We start from the raw sequence: 24,722 nt of genomic DNA, 5'->3' as shown, positions 1-24,722 counted from the left end.
TTCTCTCCGCAAACTTGGCAGATACATTGAGAGAAATGTAGCAAGTGGAGCCAGTGATCAAGGGGAGCTGCTACTGAGGGAGAGTCAGCAGGAGGAAGGAATTTAGGCCTCTTGGGTTAGGACACGCTATTCCTTTTGACTCTTAAAGCAGCAAGCTTGTGTCTTCTTCCTTGTATCACACCTGCCCTCATAGCTGCTTGTAAGCTTTGCGGTGTACACGCAATAGCCTTTAGACTCTGCCCATTGCAGTTGCCTCCCAAATTAGTGCCTTGTGGGGGGAGAAGGAGGGGCAGAAATAAAGCCTTATCTCAAGTGAGTTCCCAGCAGAGCTGAGTTCACTGCCTGTTTGCTCCCTGGGCATTGCTTTGCAGTCCTGCATCACACTACTACCCTTCAAAGCCCTGCTGCAACCAGAAAGTTCAGGCAAAGTCTAGAAAATAAGAATTGGATTATGAATTAAATGCTTTGAAGAAAAAGAAAGATACTTGTTAGAATCTTTTGGGGATTTACTGAAATAATTGCAGTCTACAATCACTACATTTACTGACATAATACAATTTTGTACACACATAGCAGTGTGTGTTCAAAGCAGGACCCTCTCTATCTGGAGTGTGCACCACCATTAGTAACCTGGTCAGCAGCACCACTTCCTCCTGTTGGGAATGACCTGTCTAAGAGCACCCCACTCCTCATCTGGGAATCCCACCTCTGTTTTGCTAATTTGCATTCATGATTTAAAAAAAGAAAAAATTTGCCCCAGGATGCAAGATTGTAAACACTTTATCATAAGTACAAATTTAGACTCAATGATAAATTCATGTGATGTGGCCCATATGTAGTCTCCCTCCTATTTTTCATTTGTTTATTAACAACCTTTTATTTGCTGAATATTAATTGTCCCATGTCACTATTTAGGTGTATCTACCTGCCATTTTGCCTGGGCTTTTCATTCTGAGGCTGAGGAAGAGTTGATCAACATGATTCCTGCTATCCAGAGAGGAGATCCACAGTGGTCGGAACTAAGAGCAATGGGTATAGGTTGGTGGGTCAGGAATATTAACACACTCCGAAGATGCATTGAGAAGGTAGTTTGAATCACTTACGTTAAAACTTTGCTATGTTTTGTATAATTTAAGAAATAAATTATAGCAAGATATGTATTAGATATGCCATTCAGAACAGAAATCCATGATGAAAGTTAGTGTTAAGATCTTCAGCATGTGTTACATCTTTTGTCAGTAACTGAAAAGATGCATTGAAAAAGTAATTTAAGGTCAACAATAAGTTAAAAGAAGTTGCTGATTTTTCTCTTTTTAGAAAATACTTTTTTCTTAATCTTTTTTCTTAAATCTATAAAACAGTGATTTTTTTAATCTCAAACAAAAGGCAAAACTTGCATTATCTTCAGTAGGATCAGAATTTTACCCATTGAATCTCCCAGCTTTGTAACTTAAGTCCCTGATCCTAGAATTAGATCCATGTGGACAGATCCTTGGGTCTAAATGAAAACCCACTCACAACATTAAATGGTATGTGATATGGTAGCGAATAAATAGTTGTAAATTCTAATGGAGCACCAGTGGAGCCCAAGATCATAGATTCACAGAAGCGTAGGGCTGATAGGAACCTCATGACATAATAATAATAAAAACACAAGAATGGCCATACTGGGTCAGACCAACGGTCCATCTAGCCCAGTATCCTGTCTTCTGACAGTGGCCTATGGCAGGTGCCCCAAAGGGAATGAACAGACAGGTTATCATCAAGCGATCCATGCCCTGTCACCCAATCCCAGCTTCTGGCAAACAGAGGCTAGGGCCACCATCCCTGTCCATCCCTGCTAATAGCTATTGATATTCATAGCTATCCTCCATGAACTTGCCTAGTTCTTTTATAGCCCCTGTTATAGTCCTGGCCTTCACAACATCCTCTGGCAAGGAGTTCCACAGGTTGACTGTGCGTTGTGTGAAAAAACACTTCCTTTTGTTTGTTTTAAATCTGCTGCCTATTAATTTCATTTGGTGACCCTTAGTTCTTGTGTTATGAGAGAGTAAAAACACTTCCTTATTTACTTTCTGCACACCAGTCATGATTTTATAGACCTCTATCATATCCCCCCTTTGTCGTCTCTTTTCCAAGCTGAAAAGTCCCAGTCTTATTAATCTCTCAGGTGACAGCCTTTTCTGAACCTTTTCCAATTTCAGTATATCTTTTTTGAGATGGGGCAACCGCATCTGCATGCAGTATTAAAGATATGGGCATACCATGGATTTATATAGAGGCAATATGATATTTTCAGTCTTATTATCTATCCCTTTCTTAATGATTCCCAACATTCTGTTTGCTTTTTTGACTGCCACTGCACATTGAGTGGATGTTTTCAGAGAACTATCCACAATGACTCCAAGATAGCTTTCTTAAGTGGTAACAGCTAATTTAGAACCCATCATTTTATATGTATAGTTGGGATTACACTTTTCCAATGTGCATTACTTTGCATTTATCAGCATTGAATTTCATCTGCCATGTTGTTGCCCAGTCACCCAGTTTTGAGAGATCCTTTTGTAGCTCTTTGCAGTCTACCGGGGACTTGACTATCTTGAGTAATTTTGTATCATCTGCAAATTTTGCCATCTCACTCTTTACCCCTTTTTCCAGATCATTTATGAATATGTTGAATAGGACTGGGCCCAGTACAGACCCCTGGGGGACACAACTATTTACCTCTCTCCATTCTGAAAACTGACCATTTATTCTTACCCTTTGTTTCCTATCCATAAGAGGACCTTCTCTCTTATCCCATGACAGCTTACCTTGCTTAATAGCCTTTGATGAGGCTTGTCAAATGCTTTCTGAAAATCTAACTACACTATATCCACTGGATCTCCCTTATCCACATGTTCGTTGAACCCTTCAAAGAATTCTAGTAGATTCGTGAAGCAGGATTTCCCTTTACAAAAACCATGTTGACTCTTCCCCAACAAATTATGTTCATCTAAGTGTCTGACAGTTTTGTTCATTATTATAGTTTCAACCAGTTTGCCCCTAACTGAAGATAGGCTTACCAGCCTGTAATAGCAGGGATCACCGATGGAGCCCTTTTTAAAAATTGGTGTCATATTAGCTATCCTCCAGTCATTTGGTACAGAAGCTGATTTAAATGATAGGTTACAAACTATAGTTAGTAGTTCTGCAATTTCACATTTGAGTTCCTTCAGGACTCTTGGGTGAATACCATCTGGTACTGGTGATTTATTACTGTTTAGTTTATCAGTTTGTTCCAAAACCTCCTCTGACACCTCAATCTGGGACAGTTCCTCAGATTTCAGAGTAGCAGCCATGTTAGGCTGTATCAGCAAAAAGAACAGGAGTACTTGTGGCACCTTAGAGACTAACAAATTTATTTGAGCATAAGCTTTCGTGAGCTACAGCTCACTTCATTGGATGCATACAGTGGAAAATACAGTGGGGAGATGATCAGGTAAGGTGAGCTATTACCAGCAGGAGAGGAAAAAACCCTTTTGTAGTGATAATCAAGATGGGTCATTTCCAGCAGTTGACAAGAACGTGTGAGGAACGGTAGGGGGGGAAATAAACATGGGGGAAATAGTTTTACTTTGTGTAATGACACATCCACTCCCAGTCTTTATTCAAGCCTAATTTAATGGTGTCCAGTTTGCAAATTAATTCCAATTCAGCAGTCTCTCGCTGGAGTCTGTTTTAGACTTTTTTTGTTGTAATATTGTGACTTTTAGGTCTGTAATAGAGTGACCAGGGAGATTAAAGTGTTTTCCAACTGGTTTTTGAATGTTATAATTCTTGACGTCTGATTTGTGTCCATTTATTCTTTTACGTGGAGACTGTCCAGTTTGGCCAATGTACGTGGCAGAGGGGCATTGCTGGCACATGGCATATATCACATTGGTAGATGTGCAGGTGAACGAACCTCTGATAGCGTGGCTGATGTGATTAAGCCCTATGATGGTGTCCCCTGAATAGATGAGTGGGCACAGTTGGTAACGGGCTTTGTTGCAAGGATAGGTTCCTGGGTTAAGTGGTTCTGTTGTGTGGTATGTGGTTGCTAGTGAGTATTTGCTTCAGGCTGGGGGGCTGTCTGTAAACAAGGACTGGCCTGTCTCCCAAGATCTGAGCGTCCTTCAGGATAGGTTGTAGATCCTTGATGATGCGCTGGAGAGGTTTTAGTTGGGGGCTGAAGGTGACGGCTAGTGGCGTTCTGTTATTTTCTTCGTTAGGCCTGTCCTGTAGTAGGTAACTTCTGGGAACTCTTCTGGCTCTATCAATCTGTTTCTTTACTTCTGCAGGTGGGTATTGTAGTTGTAAGAGTGCTTGATAGAGATCTTGTAGGTGTTTGCCTCTGTCTGAGGGGTTGGAGCAAATGTGATTTTATCGTAGAGCTTGGCTGTAGACAATGGATCGTGTGATGTGGTCTGGATGAAAGCTAGAGGCATGTAGGTAAGTATAGCGGTCAGTAGGTTTCCGGTATAGGGTGGTGGTTATGTGACCATCACTTATTAGCACTGTAGTGTCCAGGAAGTGGATCTCTTGTGTGGACTGGACCAGGCTGAGGTTGATGGTGGGATGGAAATTGTTGAAATCATGATGGAATTCCTCAAGGGCTTCTTTTCCATGGGTCCAGATGATGCAGATGTCATCAATGTAGTGCGAGTAGGGGCATTAGGGGACGAGAGCTGAGGAAGCATTGATTATTACTACAAAAGGTTTTTTCTTCTCTCCTGCTGGTAATAGCTCACCTTAACTGATGACTCCTGTTACAGTGTGTATGATAACACCCATTGTTTCATGTTCTCTCTGTGTGTATGTGTGTGTGTGTGTATATATATATATATATATATATCTCCCTACTGTATTTTCCACTGCGTGCACCCGATGAAATAGGTTTTAGCCCACGCAAGCTTATGCTCAAATAAATTTGTTAATCTCTAAGGTGCCACAAGTTCTCCTGTTCTTTTTCCTCAGATTTGTCACCTAAAAAGAATGGCTCAGCTTTGGGAATCTCCCTCACATCCTCAGCCATGGAGACCGATGCAGAGAATTAATTTAGTTTCTCTGCAATGGCCTTATTGTCCTTGAGTGCTCCTTTAGCATCTCGATCATCTAGTGGCCCCGCTGGTTGTTTAGCAGGCTTCCTGCTTTCCAAAGTAATAGCAATTTTTTTTTGTCTTTGGCTAGCTGTTCTTCAAATTCTTTTTTGGCTTTCCTAATTATATTTTTACACTTCATTTGCCAGTTTATGCTCCTTTCTATTTTCCTCACTAGGATTTATCTTCTACTTTTTAAAGGATGCCTTTTTGCCTCTCAGTGCTTCTTTTACTTTGTTGTTTAGCCACGGTGGCACTTTTTTGGTTCTCTTACTATGTTTTTTAATTGGGTTATATGTTTAAGTTGAGCCTCTATTATGGGGTCTTTAAAAAGTTTCCATGCAGCTTTCAGGGATTTCACTTTCGGCACTGTATCTTTTGATTTCTGTTTCACTAACTATCTCATATTTGTGTAGTCCCCCTTTCTGCAATTAAATGCTACAGAATTGGGCTGCTGTAGTGTTTTCCCCACCACAGGGATGTTAAATTTAATTATATTATGGTCACTATTACCAAGTGGTCCAGCTATATTCACCTCTTGGACCTGATCTTGTGCTCCACTTAGGACCAAATCAAGAATTGCCTCTCCTCTTGTGCGTTTCAGAACTAGCTGCTCCAAGAAGCAGTCATTTAAGGTGTCAAGAACCTTTATCTCTGTATTCCGTCCTGAGGTGACATGTACACAGTCAATATAGGGATAGTTGAAATCCCCCATTATTACTGAGTTTTTTATTTTTATAGCCTCTCTAATCTTCCTGAGCATTTCACAGTATCACCATCCTTGTCAGGTGGTCACTAATATATCCCTACTGCTATATTTTTATTATTCAAGCATGAAATTACTATTCATAGAGATTCTGTGGTACAGTTTGGTTCATTTAAGATTTTTACTGCATTTGAGTCTACTCTTTCTTTCACATAGAGTGCCACTCACACACCAGCACAACCTGTTCTGTCCTTCCGATATATTTTGTAGCTTGGTAGTACTGTGTCACATTGATTATCCTCATTCACCAAATTTCTGTGATGCCTGTTATATTTAATACGAGGCACTCTTGTTCACCCATCTTATTATTTAGACTTCTAGCATTTGTATTTAAGCACTTTAAAAGCTTGTCACTTTTTAAGCTGTCTGCCATTACATGATGTAATTGAATGGGACTTTTTTTCTGACTGTTTCTCATCAGATACTACCTGTATTTTATCATCTTCCATCTTCTCCTCCTTACTATGACATAGAGAATCTCCATTAATAGATCCTCCCCTAAGGGATATCTCTGTCCAAACCACATGCTCCTCTGCACCTGTCGGCTTTCCCCCAGCCCTTAGTTAAAATTTAAAAGGTCATAGAGCAGTTTTTCAAGTGCCAGAAATCTGGTTCCATTTTGGTTTAGGTGGAGCCCATCTTTCCTATATAGGCTCCCCCTTTCCCAAAAGTTTCCCCAGTTCCTAATAAATCTAAACCCCTCCCCCCTACACCATCGTCTCATCCACACATTAAGACCCTGCAGTTCTGCCTGTCTAACTGGCCCTGCGCATGGAACTGGAAGCATTTCAGAGAATGCTCCGATAAAGGTCCTGGACTTCAATCTCTTACCTTGCAGCCTAAATTTGGCCTCCAGGACCTCTCTCCTATCCTTCCCTATGTCACTGGTACCTACATATACCACGACCACCGTCTCCTAGCTGTCTCAAGATAACTGCAACCTTTACACCAGGCAGGCAAGTCACCATGCAGTTCTCCTGGTCATCGCAAACCCAGCTATCTATGTTTCTAGTGATAGAATCATCCATTACTAATCGTTTCTTCCTAATAACTGGAGTTCCCTCCCTCAGAGAGTTATCCTCAATGGAAGAGGATACCACAACATGAATTGCCAAATGTATCTCATCAGGATTGAGGGATGAAAGATTTTTATTTGCCTTTCTGTAACTTCCCGTTATGTTTTTAAATATATGCATCAGTATTATATTTTCCAAAGGCCTTAAGAAAAACTAACATTCACAGTGTTATCTGCTCCCAAACTGTATAAATAGTGTCTTCTGCAAAATATTCAGAAGGCACTTTTATAGCTTTATAGAAACACACACACACACACTCTCCATGCTGTCCTTTCCAGCAGAGTTTGTGTATTTTTTAACTGAAGGCAGCTTTTTTGCAATAATTCTGTTCGCTCTCCATTTACTACTGTAGGTTGCAAAAGCTTCATTTCAAAGGAACAATGATGCCTTGGATGCTGCAATTTTTTACCTTGCTATGAAGAAAAAAGCAGTGGTGTGGGGTCTGTTTAGGTGAGTTCCGTTAGCCTTTGACTTTAAAAGTAGTAAGAATAAAATTAATAGTGTAAAGAAGAACTCTTTTTCAACTTATTATTTCAACTTATCTTGGATCAAAAGATTAAAAGATATAATTTAAGTAGGGTTGTCAGTTAATTGCAGTTAACTCACACGATTAACTCAAAAAATTAATCATGATTAATCGCACTTAAATAATAGAATACCTTTTGAAATTTATTAAATATTTTTGGATGTTCTTTACATTTTTCAATATTGATTTCAATTACAACACAGAATACAAAGTGCACCGTGATGACTTTATATTATTAGATTACAAATATATGCACTGTACAAATGATAAAAAAATAGTATTTTTCAGTTCACCTCATACAAGTACTGAAGTACAATCTCTATCATGAAAGTATAACTTACAAATGCAGATTTTTTTTGGTTACATAACTGCACTCAAAACCAAAACTATGTAAAACTTTAGCTCCTACAAGTCCATTAAGTCCTATGTCTTATTCTGCCAATCAAAGACAAACAAGTTTGTTTACATTGACAGGGGATACTGCTGCCTGCTTCTTATTTACAGTGTCACCTGAAAGTGAAAACAGTTGTTCGCATGGCACTTTTGCAGCCGGCGTTGCAAGGTATTTACAAGCCAGATGTGCTAAACATTTGTATGCCCCTTCATGCTTTGGCCACCATTTCAGAGGACATGCTTCCATGCTGATGATGCCTGTTTTAAAAAAATGTGTCAATTAAATTTGTGACTGTACTCCTTGTGGGAAGAATTGTATGTCTCCTGCTCTGTTTTACCCGCATTCTGCATATATTTCAAGTTATAGTGGTCTCAGATGGTGATCCAGCACATGTTCATTTTAAGAACACTTTCACAGTAGATTTGACAAAACGCAAAGAAGGTACGATGTGAGATTTCTAAAAATAGCTACAGCACTCGACCCAAGGTTTTAAGAATCTGAAGTGCCGTCCAAAATCTGAGAGGGACGAGGTGTGGAGCATGCTTTTCGAAGTCTTAAGAGCAACACTGTGATGTGGAAACTACAGAGCCCAAACCACCAAAAAAGAAAATCAGTCTTCTGCTGGTGGTGTCTGACTCAGATGATGAAAATGAACATGTGTCAGTCCGCGCTGCTTTGGATAGTTATCGAGCAGAACCTATAGGCAGCATGGATGCATGTCCTCTGGAATGGTGGTTGAAGCATGAAGGGACTTATGAATTTTTAGTGCATCTGGCACGTAAATATCTTGTAGTGGCAGCTACAACAGTTCCATGCAAACACCTGTTCTCACTTTCAGGTGACATTGTAAACGAGAAGCAGGCAGCATTATCTCCTGCAAATTGTACCAACCTTGTTTGTCTGAGTGATTGGCTGACCAAGAGGAAGGGCTGAGTGGACTTGTAGACTCTAAAGTTTTACATAGTTTTATTTTTGAATACAGTTTTTTGTACACAATTCTACATTTGTCAGTTCAACTTTCATGATAAAGAGATTGCACTACAATACTTGTAATGAGGTGAATTGAAAAATACCATTTTGTATTTGTATTCTGTATAGTAATTGAAATCAGTATATTTGAAAATTTGGAAACATCCAAAAATATTTAAAATAAAATGGTATTCTATTGTTAACAGCGCGATTAATCATGATTAATTTTTGTAATCACTTGACAGCCCAAAATTTAAGTTATAACTAAGTACTCTGTGTTGAGTTTTTTGTTTGGTTTTTTTTAACACAGGTCTCAGTATGATGAAAAGATGACCACATTTTTCAGCCACAATTTCAGTGAAGATAGGTGGCGCAAAGCAGCTTTGAAAAATGCTTTTGCTTTGTTGGGAAAACAACGCTTTGAACAGTCTGCTGCTTTTTTCTTACTAGCTGGTTCCCTGAAAGATGCTATAGAGGTATATAAAGTACTGTGGAGTTTCAGAACTGAACTTGAGAATTACACTGATGAACATTGTTGTTTGTTAATCATTTCACAAAAGCTGTGGCAAAGAAAATTGTACAGTGGAGCAATGAAAAGTCAGGGTTATGCAACGTTATTGCTGCCTCTGTGTGTGTGTGTGTACATATTACAGGAGTCTTTATTACATGATATCAGATATAATTCTTCATACGGTTCAGTACCAAAAAACCTCCAAAAAAACTAATGTTCATGTAATTAAGGCTGAAAATTTGTGCGTAAGCCTGAAGAAAAAAAATCTTCTATTCGATTGATACATTGATACACTACTAAATAAACCAGAATTTTATAAAAATCTGAAAAAAAATCAGCACATTTCTGACCAAACAGAGGGAGAAAATATATTTGGATACAGGTTTCTGACCCCAAAATTTGATGTACCTTTTAAACTTTTTACATGATGGGAAAATTACTCTTTATTCTAAATGTGGGTGGTTATTTAATACATTCATTCTTTGAGAGAGGCTTTCCTAATCCAGCAGCTTGCTTGTCATGCTTTATGCCACAGGTGTGTCTTGAAAAAATGGAAGATATTCAGCTGGCCATTGTTATTGCTCGTTTATATGAATCAGAATTTGAGACCTCCCTCACTTATACATCCATTCTTTATGAAAAAATTTTGGGTTGCCAGAAAGATGGAACTGGATTCAGATGTACTAAATTGCATCCTGATCCCTTCCTGCGAAGTCTTGCCTACTGGATAATGAAAAACTACACTAGAGCACTTGACACTTTATTGGAACAAACACCTAAGGAAGATGATGAAAATCCAGGTAGGGGAAATATCAGTGTTGTAATTTTCAGATATATTTTAGCATTAGGATTTATAGATCTTTCCATAATTAAATATAATAATTAAGCATTTAGAAGTAAAAACAGATCCTTAAATATGAAAAAGGCAGCAAAAATAGTTAAAGTAGCTGGTACTGTCGTTGTAATTCATTAATGCAATAATTCTCAGTTAGAAACCTTTACAAAAACAGAAGCTAGTATCTGTTAAAAATCTGCTTAATTCTCCATTGTGTTGTAGTTATATGAAGTGTGCAATAGCTACAGTATACTGTTACCATAAGCTTATTAGAGTATAATTATTTCATTTTTACAAATGCTTCTTGTTGCGGTTCATGAATGAGTGATACCTGTGATCTCTGTGGGCACTTCCTTCAAGTGATAGGCCTACACCTGCACTAATCAGAATGGAATCCTGAGATTCACCCACCTTTTGGCTGGACCTCCAGGGTACAGCATCCCGTTTCCCCAACCTGAGCACTACTGTTCTGGATCTCTGCAGAACTGAACCTTTAGGCCACATCTCACGGACAGCGCTGCAGTGGCACAGCTGTGCTGCTACAGTGTGTCCAGTGAAGTGGCTCTATACCAATGGGAGAGAGATTTCCTGTCAGCATAAAAAAAAAATACCACCTCTCCCGCCAGCATAGGCCTTTGTGTGTACAGTGCTATGTCGATGTAACTCATGTTGCTTAGGGAGTGGAATATTCACACTTGTTAATACAAGAAAGCTGATTTTTTTTTAAAGAGTAACTAACATATATAACTCAATTTACAATTTTTTTTTTGTCAGTAAACATTGGGCTCATTCCTAGGATCCACCAGGCAATCTTTGTAAGACCAGAAAGGGTGGAAACAAAGGTGCCACTTTACATCCCCTACCCTTATCCTGGGGACAGGTTCAATCTACATTGCCGGTTAGAGCATCCTTGAGACTGCTCTAATTTGTGCCCAGCTATAGTAACCTTCAGGCAGCTGTTTCTGTAGCCAAGCCAGCTTTCCTCTATTTGAGTTGCCTAAGTGCCATAAAGCAGAAGAAACAGAGGCCAGTATCTGACAACTTTTTATTCTTTCCATAATGAGTTCATGTTATCACTTTTCTTGTGGGATGTGATTACTTTTTATATTTACAAATATGCTAGACTGTTTTTGTAAGGTTTTGTAAAGTGGCAATTGCAGGGGTGCAAAACAACCTTAAAATAATACTTATTTGTAGATATGTTTCAGTAGAAGTCATATTTGTTTAATTCCTCTAGTTATCATCAAGTCCTGCAATCCTGTGGTGTTTAGTTTTTACAACTACCTTCGGACCCACCCTTTGCTCATCCGAAGATATTTCAGCTCACCAGAAGGGACTCTGGCCACTTTAGGCATAAAAACTGAGAAAAGTTTTGTTGATAAAATTAATCTTATAGAGAGAAAATTATTCTTCACCACTGCAAATGCTCATTTTAAAGTGGGATGCCCTGTTTTAGCTCTTGAAGTTCTTTCCAAAATTCCAAAAATAAGTACAAAGTCCAGCATTTCTACCGAGAGAGATCAATCCAGTTCAAGTCCTACTAGAAAAACTGATGTGATTCTAGAGTCAAACACTGAGAGTGATGGTGCTGAAAGTAGTAATATAGACTGGTCAAAGCCATTTTCAGCTTCATCTGCCTTGGAAAGTAGCACTGGTTCTTCAGCACAATTTGATTGGAGTCAGCCAGCAGTAAAATTCGATGAGGAGTCTCTTACTCTTGACTGGGGTGAAGACAAAGATGGCTCAGGGGAAGAGAAAGATGATGTTGGTTTAACAATGAAAGGTTCGAAATTGGACTCTAAAAATGGAAAACTAGATGAGAAGAGTGCACACACTAATGTACTGCAGACACCTCAAGGGGAGGACTCTGATGCAGGTGACACTGAGGTTGATGTAATTGCCGAACAACTGAAGTTCAGAGCCTGTTTGAAGATCCTAATGACCGAACTGAGGACTTTGGCTACAGGGTATGAGGTAGATGGAGGGAAGCTTAGATTTCAACTGTACAATTGGCTGGAAAAAGAAATTGCTGCTATGCATGAAATATGTAACCATGAAGCAGGTAGCAAAGACTATTGTGAAACGTATACTAAAGTAGATGGTGACAGACTTGATCATGAAGAAATTGTGGATAAGCCAGATATTGGCTCATATGAACGTCACCAGATAGAAAGACGTAGGTTGCAGGCGAAACGAGAGCATGCTGAAAGACGAAAGTGGTGGCTGCAAAAGAATCAAGCTCTCCTGAGAGTTTTCCTAAGTTACTGTAGCCTTCATGGGGCACAAGGTGGTGGTCTAGCATCTGTAAGAATGGAGCTCAAGTTTTTGTTGCAAGAGTCTCAGCAGGTAAGACAATCTTTTAAATGACTTTAAATTGAGATTAGTTCATTTTAAGTAGTTTAGGAATTTTAGTAGTCTTGCAACCCCAGCTTATCAGACTGATTTTTGTCAAATCACTCACCCTAACAAGGTCGGGCCAGGGTAGTACTTAGATGCGACATTTCTAGGGTACTGCAGTTGGGTTGGTAAGTCAGTACATGGTACTCTTCTCTCTAAGACTATAAAGTTCTAACTTCTCAGGTGGAATTAGGGGGCACAGTCTGGTATTTTGGGATGCTGCTTTTGCATAAATCTTAAATCTGGATCCTGGCCATCTATGATTATTAAAGATCCTATTTCATTATTTTCAAGTTTAGAGTGTACTAAGGCACCTACCAGCATAGCATTTAAGCTGGTATCCAAGTGTTAAGACTCAGTATTCTATGCACATTCCAGTTTTGGTAATTACATTTTGTCCACCTGTGTGGTTTCAGTTGGAATTTGGAAAGATCTAATACCCCCAACTCTGGCAAATAATGCCATGAGACTACAAGTGATTGGGCTTGATTTGTGTTCTCAGCTATGTGACCATTTTACCTACTGTATTTTCTTTTAAACAGGAAACTACAGTAAAGCAACTTCAGTCTCCCCTTCCATTACCCACAACGCTACCACTGCTTTCTGCAAGTATTGCTTCAACAAAAACTGTAATAGCTAACCCTGTGCTGTACTTAAATAACCACATCCATGACATTCTTTACACCATAGTGCAGATGAAATTTCCACCCCATCCTAATGTCGAAGATGTAAAGGTAAGACAAAAGACGTTACTCATAAGTGATGACTCTTAAGTTGAACAATACAGGTGGACTCAAGAAAAATCAAAGTCACTTTTAAACTTTGTGGCGATATATTTGTTCTCCTGTAATCTGGGTAAATGTTGATATCTTGACACTTGGCTGTTTCCCTCCCATCCATTCACTAGTGCAAAAGCCTTTTAACCCAAAGCATGAGTGACCAAAAAGCCAATCCTAAATCTGGACCTTTGCTACATCATTGAATCCCAGTGTTTATGTTGATCAATAAAATAACTTGTTGCAGAACTGACCACCAACAATGCCTGGGGTGGAATTAAATGACAATTATATAGTGTAGTCGGTCTTAAAATGTATTCTGACTTGAAAGTGCATCCTCTTAGCTCAGGTATAAACCCTGGGCCTGATAAAATTGCCATAAATTGAATTGTTGATTTACACACACTGAAAATCTGGCCCCATATTCTGAGCTGAAGAAACTCTGAAGCTAAAGGCCAATGTGTTCAGAGTAAGTAAACACAGATGACAAAAGTCCCAAAGTGTTTAATAGACAAAGATGTGGTTTACTGGTGAGTTAACAGGAGTTACTTTCAGATTTTTATACTGCAAATTTTAATTCAATATTGACATTTAAATGAAAAAAAATAAAACACTGGAAAATCGAATGGGTTGTCAAATTGTTGAAAGACCATTTAAAAAAAAAAAACCTTTCTGGCATTTCCCTCTCCAGCCGATCATCTCTCATTCTCTCCATCATTTTCCTCCTTTCTCTCCGTTTAGCTCCCTTCCTCATGCCTTCCTTTCTGCACTACAGCTCAGCCAGTCTTTTCCCCGATAATAACTGATGTTTTTGCATGCATTTTATTTCAAAACTGAATTGAGAAAGGAAAGATGGTATTTTCCAACCAATAGTATAACGGTTATTCTGAGGGCAAGAGGAATGATGGAAGGGGAGATGGAAATAAGTTAAAGGTTTTTTAAATAAAATAAAACCTCCAGCACTTTAACAGCACCATTTTCTTTGCTTTTTGGACTCCATTTTTAATTCTTTTATGTAAATATTGGAAGATTTTTGCCTCCACTAATGGCAACGAGAAGCCAAAGTATTGTCCTTGCTGGCAGACGGCTAGAAAATTAGGCGAGAAAACTGTTAGAGAAGGGTGATTGTAGTTGTGAGAGTACAGATGTACATATACACACAGTACAGTTATTGCAGAATTGCAAAATAACCATACAGTGATTATACAGCTCTTTGTACTCTTGGCTAACGGCTATTACTAGCCAGTCAGAGTATAGGGATTTATTTTACAGATATTGAGAAATAACTGTATATCATTGATATAGATCAGAAGCCTAGAACCAATCAGAATGGTCAGGATATTGCATAACAGAAAATTGCAGTTATTTACTTTGCACTCACTGATGGTGGTAATTCTATTTCCGTGTAATCTAAATTATTTTGACATTTATTTAATTACAACATCAGTCTTAGGCACGTTGGGGAGAATGAATAAAATAAAATCACAACTAACAATTCCTTTCTTCATGTGACATATAACTAGTTAACTCAACATATGTGTTTAACATTCAGATTTTCTCATTAGTCAGTCTCAATTAGTTCACTGTGATTTTAAGAAAAAATTGCAATTTCCTACAACTTTTCATATAAAATTTAATATTGGCTGGTTTTTTTTAGGTGCATACACTTCATTCATTAGCAGCTTCACTTTCTGCGTCTATTTACCAAGCTTTATGTGACAGCCACAGCTACAGGTAAAAATTGAGCTCTTCTTACAGTTACGTTTAAAATGTATGTTTGGTTTTCATGTAAGAGTAAACTTTCACATTTGTAAATAAATGCATAAAGAACTAACATTTTGAAATAAGCACATGTATACTTGTGTGTATACACAGCCAGGCCTAAGTTCAATGTGCACTCATGTATATAGTGCAATTAATGCACTATGAAGAAATTGTGATGTGAATGAAGCTACAGTTATGTTCTCGTAACATTTTCAAAAACTATATGGGTGCCTTCCATTTGCCCAGACAGTTCTACATGAATTAAATTTAATACCAAAAATTGTTTAGTAGATTTTATGGCACAGAATAAAAAATAAAAATCTCTAGTTACTCAATCTATGATTGAGGCTCTATTAGAAGGAAAACATTAAAAAGGCAATTTTCCACAGTGGACACATTGATATATAGGAGCAAGTTCTTCTTGTACCTGACAGATGAGCAAGTTTCAGATAGATAGTTATATGGCCATCTCTGAAAAGATTAGAGAATAAATACACCTACAGATGTGAGGGCATTTTGCAATTTTCACAACACATTTTCTGATTACTAAAATCTTTGAAAGTGAATCTTTTTCTCTTGCCCAAAAACAGACAGACTGGAATGTAAAACATTGCATGCAGACTAAGATTTTTAGCACTAAAAGTTAACTATTTTTTTACATTGTAAAAATATAATGACTTTACTCTTCTAAAACCGCTCCTACATGCTATACAGAATTTCAAATGTATTTTCTGAAAAATTAAAGACTCAAATGAAAATAACTTGCCATATATACTATACTTCATTACAAGAATATTCTAAAATCCTTTCTCATTAGAAAAAATTGATTTGTGTTTAGCAGTCAAACGGAAACAAATCAGTTTACAGGAATGGTTTATCAAGGACTGCTTTTGAGTGATCGACGCAGGCTGAGGACAGAAAGCATTGAAGAACATGCAACACCAAATTCAACTCCTGCTCAATGGCCTGGTGAGAAAAAACTAAGTTATTTTTCACAACAGCATGCCAAGAACACTTTTTCAGATGTCCCCACACAATCTGTTTCTCACTTAATTTCTTGATTTTTTTCTTGTGACTCAGAACATGCAGTGACATCTACAAATGCGCACCGGGCTTAATGTTCAAGCCAACAAGAATATTGATAGCATACATTAGTCAGCTGAAGATGCAGATATTATCAGATATGCTTCCCTTATAGAAAAATCTATTTTGCATTCTTGCTTCTTTTTAAATCTTGGGTGAACTCCATTAGCATTTAACTTACGGCTCACCTATTCGAACAGAGAGATACTCACCGTGCCCCAGATATCTTTAATGAGAGAAAGATCAGGATCCAGAATGTACACTTGATTACCTGATTATTTCTTTTCTGGGAATGACCATTCCCCTAATCTATCCCATCCAAGAGAAGTTCTTCAAGTATTTTGGCCATGGCCGCCTCAGGTTTTAGGTATGTATTTTGTAAAGTTGCACAAGGCATTATAATTAATCTAATAAGAATTTGGTGTTTACATACAATTTTGGAAATACTCATATGGTGCAAGAGTAAAGGAGATGAGACCTACTCCTAGAGCCTCATGGATAAATCTGAACTGCCTGTAGTAACTGCAGGAAAAGAGGTACAGTTGCAAAAAAGTCTCAGATGGCATTAGAGTGCCAGAGCGTTTAAGGCCAGAAGGGACCACCAGATCCATCTAGTCTGACCTCTTGTATATCACAGGCCACCAACACCATCCAGCACGCACACACTAAACCCAAAAAATTAAATTTGATCAAAGTATTACAGCCCACTGGAGATTAGATCATTATCTGCCACAAGCAGAGAGGAGGGACCGGGATGCACCAGTGCCCAAGGCCCCTGCAATAGCAGAGATATGCTTAAGTGAGATATACACAGATAATCCTGGCAAGTGACCCACAGACACATGCTACAGAGGAAGATGAAAAAAACCCAGGGTCAATGCCACACTGACCTGGGAGAAGATTTCTTCCTGACCTCACATCCTGAACATCTGAGCAAGACCCATTCAGCCACACACCTGAGACAGAGAATGCTTTCAGGAAAAGGTCTGTCTTGGAAAGGAAAATCATCAAGAAACAAATTTTATAATCTATTCAGAAATAAGGGTAATAAACTTAATTTAGATCAAAGTACTAAATGGCCACTCATAGAATTCTTTGTTTATGAAATGAATATAAGAAAAATGCTTTTCGTACTTCTGCAAACTTCTTAAAGTTACATCTTTTCTTTTTTATTCTTGCAGGTGTGAGCTCACTTATAAATCTCTTAAATTCAGCCCAGGATGAGGACCAACCAAAGTTAAACATTTTACTCTGTGAAGCCGTTGTAGCTGTTTACCTAAGTCTCCTGATACATGCCCTTGCTACTAATTCTTGCAATGAATTGTTTCGGCTAGCAGCCCATCCCCTGAACGGTCGAATGTGGGCTGCTGTCTTTGGGGGAGGAGTGAAACTTGTTGTGAAACCCCGAAGACAATCTGAAAATATTCCAGGTACTTTTTGTGTTGATTCAATTTCAGACCAATAATGTGCATTTGTATAATTTTGGGGAAAGAGGAGAATTTAATTTCCTTCTTTTAGGTTCAGGAATATTGTTTAAAAATAAACTTTTAAATTCATCATGTTTGATAGTATGTGTCTGATATCATCAGTTCTTAACCTCCTCCCAGGGTAAAGGTATTTTTAGGACTTGCATAATCATACTGAAGGAATTAATGGGAATCTTAGAATTCTTGATCAGTATGGATTGGCAAGAATACAACTTTTAGCCAAGATTATTTAATTTAGAAGAGGGGGGAAAAAAGATGGTTAGCTCTTAGAGGTCGGCATTGTCTTCATATATTCCACATAGCACATTGTGGGTCGTTAAATATGATACAAATATTAGAGTTATTGACTTAATGAAAAAAGCAGTTGAGCAATTGGCATAGTAAAGTCTAAACTCTTTACTGCTCTCTTGCATATTTGTTATCCTTTTGTCTGCATGAAAAATGGTAAGTTTGATGAGACAGGATTTCAGATCTCCCAAAACTTAATTTTAACTCTTCTAGCTGATTTTATCTATAAACTTACAGGACTCCTAATACAGCCTTCTAGGGAAAAGTCATTGGTGGCTAATGGTTTTCAGCCAGTTATCACTGCTAGTCCAGAGCATATTAAAGGCTCGCCAGTATCTGCAGCTCTGTTTACCATCATTACTGGTCATCAGGTGTGTGTCCCAGTCTGTTTAGTTTTCTAGCTATTACATATGAGGTTTGAGTGTCTGCTTGGCTTAAGTAAGGACACCTGATCATTGATTTAAAACTGAACATACTGAAACAAGAAAAGGAGTACTTGTGGCACCTTAGAGACTAACCAATTTATTTGAGCATGAGCTTTCGTGAGCTACAGCTCACTTCATCGGATGCATACCGTGGAAACTGCAGCAGACTTTATATACACACAGAGAATATGAAACAATACCTCCTCCCACCCCACTGTCCTGCTGGTAATAGCTTATCTAAAGTGATCATCAAGTTGGGCCATTTCCAGCACAAATCCAGGTTTTCTCACCCTCCACCCCCCCACACAAATTCACTCTCCTGCAGGTGATAGCCCATCCAAAGTGACAACTCTCTACACAATGTGCATGATAATCAAGTTGGGCCATTTCCTGCACAAATCCAGGTTCTCTCACTCCCCCACCCCCATGCACACACAAACTCACTCTCCTGCTGGTAATAGCTCATCCAAACTGACCACTCTCCAAGTTTAAATCCAAGTTAAACCAGAACATCGGGGGGGGGGGGAGGGTAGGAAAAAACAAGGGGAAATAGGCTACCTTGCATAATGACTTAGCCACTCCCAGTCTCTATTTAAGCCTAAATTAATAGTATCCAATTTGCAAATGAATTCCAATTCAGCAGTTTCTCGCTGGAGTCTGGATTTGAAGTTTTTTTGTTTTAAGATAGCGACCTTCATGTCTGTGATTGCGTGACCAGAGAGATTGAAGTGTTCTCCGACTGGTTTATGAATGTTATAATTCTTGACATCTGATTTGTGTCCATTTATTCTTTTACGTAGAGACTGTCCAGTTTGACCAATGTAAATGGCAGAGGGGCATTGCTGGCACATGATGGCATATATCACGTTGGTGGATGCGCAGGTGAACGAGCCTCTGATAGTGTGGCTGATGTTATTAGGCCCTGTGATGGTGTCCCCTGAATAGATATGTGGGCACAGTTGGCAACAGGCTTTGTTGCAAGGATAAGTTCCTGGGTTAGTGGTTCTGTTGTGTGGTATGTGGTTGTTGGTGAGTATTTGCTTCAGGTTGCGGGGCTGTCTGTAGGCAAGGACTGGCCTGTCTCCCAAGACTTGTGAGAGTGTTGGGTCATCCTTTAGGATAGGTTGTAGATCCTTAATAATGCGTTGGAGGGGTTTTAGTTGGGGGCTGAAGGTGACCGCTAGTGGCGTTCTGTTATTTTCTTTGTTAGGCCTGTCCTGTAGTAGGTAACTTCTGGGAACTCTTCTGGCTCTATCAATCTGTTTCTTTACTTCTGCAGGTGGGTATTGTAGTTGTAAGAAAGCTTGACAGAGATCTTGTAGGTGTTTGTCTCTGTCTGAGGGGTTGGAGCAAATGCGGTTGTATCGCAGAGCTTGGCTGTAGACGATGGATCGTGTGGTGTGGTCAGGGTGAAAGCTGGAGGCATGCAGGTAGGAATAGTGGTCAGTAGCTTTCCGGTATAGGGTGGTGTTTATGTGACCATTGTTTATTAGCACTGTAGTGTCCAGGAAGTGGATCTCTTGTGTGGACTGGACCAGGCTGAGGTTGATGGTGGGATGGAAATTGTTGAAATCATGGTGGAATTCCTCAAAGGCTTCTTTTCCATGGGTCCAGATGATGAAGATGTCATCAATATAGCGCAAGTAGAGTAGGTGGGAGGAGGTATTGTTTCATATTCTCTGTGTGTATATAAAGTCTGCTGCAGTTTCCACGGTATGCATCCGATGAAGTGAGCTGTAGCTCACGAAAGCTCATGCTCAAATAAATTGGTTAGTCTCTAAGGTGCCACAAGTACTCCTTTTCTTTTTGCGAATACAGACTAACACGGCTGTTACTCTGAAACCTGTCATACTGAAACAGTCATCCAATTTTCCTTCATTTAGAGCTAAGCAAGAATAAGCCAAATAAGGAATTATTTATGCTCATGAAAGAAGCAGTTCTCAGCTGTAGAATATAATTTTATTCTACATAGCGCTTTTGCTTTTTGGAGTGTCCAAAATCCTTGTATAGAGTATGAGATACTGGTTTTGTGACAAATGGCAGATGCACTCTTTTAGCATTAACTCAGACACCACCTTTGTCCTTGTGCAGTGGATCCTCTAGCTCCCCCATCCCCAGCCTCTGCCCTGCATGCGTGATGGATTCAGAAGCAGACACTTGATCTGATTTTTGAACAAGAAGAGAACACATAATTTGTCGTTCATAAAGGTTCTGAGTACTCTGAGCTGTAACATGGATAGTTTCCATTTGTTGGAGCACTAAAAGATAGTTATTATTATCTGTGTTGTGGAAATACCATGGGGCCACATTGTGCTAAACACTGCACATAATTATCATGAAAAGTCAGTACCTACCTCAAAGATCATACAGTTTAAGTAGATTGTAGATATGAGTCCCAGGTATGAGGTAATACATGCTACAGTATGCATACCATTCTGATGAATTTGTGGTTGTGTGTCTCAGCTAGTCATTGGGGAAATATCATTAGTTTTATTTTGGCAAACACTGCCCCTTACTCATCTAAACTCTTCTCCAGCTTTTAATTAATTGCTAATTCATTTTGAGAAAATTAAAGGAATGAAAAATATATTTAAGTGAAGTTGAATTAAGCAGGAAGTCATTTTATGTGTGTGACATAAATTTTAAAACTGCTCTGATATAAATTATATAAACGTTAAATCTAGCTTTATAAAATTTTAATGGCACAATGGACACATATGGCAAATAAACCCAGTCTGAGGATATTGGCAAGCAGTCTACACATTTTATTTTTATTTATATTCTGTACTGAATTAAACGGGTTTGTTTAAAAGAAGAGTCTTAACTAATTAAGTTAGAACCTCAGTTTTGAAGCTTTTGTAGTTGAATTTTAAAAATGTTTTATATTGCACAAGTTAGGCTCTTAATAAATCATGGAAAACAACCATGTAACTTAAAATTTCACCTGTCAACTGGTAGATATTTTACTATTGGTAAAATATAACAAGAACTACTAGAGTTGGAGCTAGACTCTACTGGAACTCTAAAGGTGATCACTTTTGATGGTGGACTTTGGCTGCCACTTTGGATACATACTTGTAATTATCCTCCCAAGTAGATGCACTTTTCCTTGAAAATCATTCTCTTTCTAAAACTACACTGGAACAGTCAGTGAATAATCAGTCTCCTACTCTACCTAATTCTGGTAAAACAAAATGCTCAGACAGCAAGACAGAAAATAAAATACTGTTAACAAGTGGGTGCTACTCATCACACCAAATAACCTTGCCAAATAGCACTGCAGCTGCTGCTGGCTGTGACAAAGAATATTTACCCCAGAAGGTTGGTGAGCAGCTTATATGCGGATTGCTGTGTATTTTCCAGTAGAAATGTTTAAAAAAAATGTTGACATAAGGCATGAATTTTAAAAACAACTGGGATTGTCTTTCCTTTGTAACTGAGTTTCATATTTACTATTAAATTGTGGAAGAAGTAACTCTGAAAAGTAATTTGAATTCAGACATTTTGGGTGAAACTTTTCTGATCAGTATTTTTATTCTCTACTAGTTTTTGAAGCTTGCTAGTAACTCAAGTTTTGCAGTGATTACATATTTTAAATTGATTTTTTTATTGGATTAAATAATAAAAAGTCTATGTTGGGTAGGGAAATGCGGTAATGATCTTATTTATACTGCTTAACTTTTGCAATAGCTAGAAAAATATTCCTAGTTGTATAGTCAAAGGCTTTCATTCAAGATAGATTCTGTTTTCTTTAAACCTACTAGCTGCTGCTGCAGTTTCTGATGTTTCAAAGGACAGTAATGAAGGTTTGTAAAGATTTGCAGTGTAGATGGATGTTAGTGTGCTTTAAAAGAGGAGAGTGTTTTTAAATCGCTATCTTTATAATAAAGTAAGTGTAAATCTGCAGTTATGCCTATCCAAAACAGCTCATTTTCAAAGTCCACATTCATATTGTGTTTGATTACATTAAAAAAATGTTAAAATCAGTCCTCATCCATAGATTTTCCTAAAATGCCAGGGTAAATCGTCTGGATTTCCTTGTTTACATTTCTGAAAATGTCAAACAAAAACATGGATTTTTCTAAAGGAGAAAACATTCTCAATATGGTTTCAAGCAGGAATTGGTCTAAAACTTATAAGTTTTCAGGAGCTACAGGTTTTAAAAGAGATTACAATTTGTTTTCCTAATGCATGTGGCAAAAGAATAGTAACTCTACTTGGATTTATTGTAGTTGGACTATTTATAGGATTACACTTACTTTATTTACAGACACACTTAAGGAATAGTACCTGAAATGTAGTTTAGCTTTGAATTTGTTTTAAACCTACCAGATTTTGTTATCCAAACACCTTAACCAAAATTCATGGTTTTGGTGACTTCATTTAAATTCTAAAATTAATCCATTTCTAAAAATAAATTATGGATAGCATTTGTTTCTTACTATGGTTTTAGCTATCTAAATTCTTTCAATTTAGCACCTCCCGTTCCTTCAGAAGAAATGGATAAGCATCGTCGTCGATTTAATATGAGAATGCTTGTACCAGGGAGACCAGTAAAAGATAGTGTTGTACCTCCACCTGTGCCTGCAGAAAGGCCTTCTTACAAAGAAAAATTCATTCCTCCAGAACTCAGCATGTGGGACTATTTTATGGCAAAGGTAGGGCATTCTGGGTTGAACATAGTGATATCACAAGAACGCTGACTTTTAAAATTTGAAAATATAAAATTAAATACTTTGTACAGAACACATGCACTTTTTTTCCTGTTCTAAAGGACAAAAATAAAATTTCAAGAAGTGTTTTCATTAATGTGCCTCACAACCTGTAAAAAAAAAAAAAAAGTTTGCAGGTTGCTTTCCCCCCAGAAAAGATGAAACAGTTACATATCTGCTATATAACTTCCAAAATATCAATCCAGCACTCTTCTGCCAAGCAAAAAATAGTGGAAATAAGCATTTTGATCCTTGCTACACTCTTATTTTTGAAGGGAACATCTAACTTGCAATTTAGGTATATTAATAGATTTACATATCAAGCTGCTCTGTTTCACTACTAAGTTATTTAAGTGACATCTTAAATGTTTAAAATATTGACGACTCTGAAGAGTTATTATAACAGGTTTTTGTCTTACATTGCAGCCATTTCTTCCTTTATCAGATAGTGGTGTTATATATGATTCTGATGAAAGCATTCACAGTGATGAAGAGGACGATGATGGTGCTTTCCTTTCTGACACACAGATCCAGGAACACAAAAATGCCAATTCTTACAGGTTAGTGGAAACTATACCATAGTTAAAAAACAAACTTACTTATGAACGTGTTTTGTGTTCAGCTTTTCGTCCAAAGCGAAAGATGATATCATTAGGCCTCTTTTCTGCTGTGAGGTATATTTTACAGTATCTATTTATTTAACAGCTATGGGTTTGCAGAGGCATTACTGAGATAAGAAACTTGCCTGAATAATCTTAAATTACTGACACTGATGTGCAAAAAGGAAATAATTCACCTTGACTTTAAGTTCCGATTGAGTTTGCAAGTATAGCAGCTAGGTTTTTTTTCCCTTTTGCATTCACCTGAGCAAATAAACTGAGCAAATTGTATTTCAGTCATTGAGACACAATGAACATCCCTTGATGCCAGGTTTAGCGTTACTTTTCAGAGTAGAGACCAATTTTAAGTGTAATTTGAATTTTCTGTGTTAATTTCCTTTTTTATGTGGATTAGAAAGAACACTTTAAAAAAATGTCACAAGCATAGGATGGCATAAATTAATGAGTCACATCCATTATGAAGGTGGATGAAAATAAAAGGTCTTCCACCTACATTGTATCATGTCTTTTCAAATCCAGTAGACTATAAATGGAACTATTTCATTGTACTATGAGAGTGGGAAAAAAAATCTTTGATTTATATCATAACAATGATTCCTTTTCATTCATTTTGATGGATTCATTTTGATGTTGTGGAAAGTTTTGTAATGTGGACTTTCATTGGCATTGCCATGAGATTAATATTTGATTCCTGACTTTACATATGCTTCCCTCTTTCACACCCAGGGATCTATGTCCAGGTGCCCTCTGCTAGAGGGAAGAGGATGATGATCTGGGGTTTGGAAAAGAGGGAGGGGAATCTTCTGGGCTCCAAGGAGAGAGACTTAACATGTTTAAGATAAGGATCTTACCTTGCATTGCAGTATGGAAAACTCACTCAGTAAGCACTATTCATTATTTTAGCAGGTGGTTGGACTAGATGACCTCCTGAGGTCTCTTCCAAACCTAATCTTCTGTGATCTGTTATAAATAC

The 24,722-nt window shown here is 38.0% G+C and overlaps 1 protein-coding gene across 3 annotated transcripts in view; it reads left to right on the top strand.

Annotated features, from left to right (window-relative positions):
- Window positions 1-24,722, top strand: part of DMXL2 (Dmx like 2) — a 113,892-nt gene that overhangs the window by 66,227 nt on the left and 22,943 nt on the right. For all 3 annotated transcript variants that reach the window (XM_048865803.2, XM_048865801.2, XM_048865805.2), the window contains exons 20-30: window positions 916-1,085; window positions 7,315-7,412; window positions 9,162-9,327; window positions 9,898-10,162; window positions 11,435-12,543; window positions 13,137-13,328; window positions 15,028-15,104; window positions 15,973-16,103; window positions 17,399-17,647; window positions 22,894-23,075; window positions 23,556-23,689. In XM_048865803.2, the coding sequence (XP_048721760.2) occupies window positions 916-1,085; window positions 7,315-7,412; window positions 9,162-9,327; window positions 9,898-10,162; window positions 11,435-12,543; window positions 13,137-13,328; window positions 15,028-15,104; window positions 15,973-16,103; window positions 17,399-17,647; window positions 22,894-23,075; window positions 23,556-23,689 (2,773 nt within the window). The remainder of the gene's footprint in view (window positions 1-915; window positions 1,086-7,314; window positions 7,413-9,161; window positions 9,328-9,897; window positions 10,163-11,434; window positions 12,544-13,136; window positions 13,329-15,027; window positions 15,105-15,972; window positions 16,104-17,398; window positions 17,648-22,893; window positions 23,076-23,555; window positions 23,690-24,722) is intronic.

The sequence above is a fragment of the Caretta caretta genome, chromosome 10 (assembly GCF_965140235.1).
Source record: "Caretta caretta isolate rCarCar2 chromosome 10, rCarCar1.hap1, whole genome shotgun sequence".
NCBI classification, from domain to species: domain Eukaryota; kingdom Metazoa; phylum Chordata; order Testudines; family Cheloniidae; genus Caretta; species Caretta caretta.
This window is presented reverse-complemented; position numbering and strand designations above follow the sequence as displayed.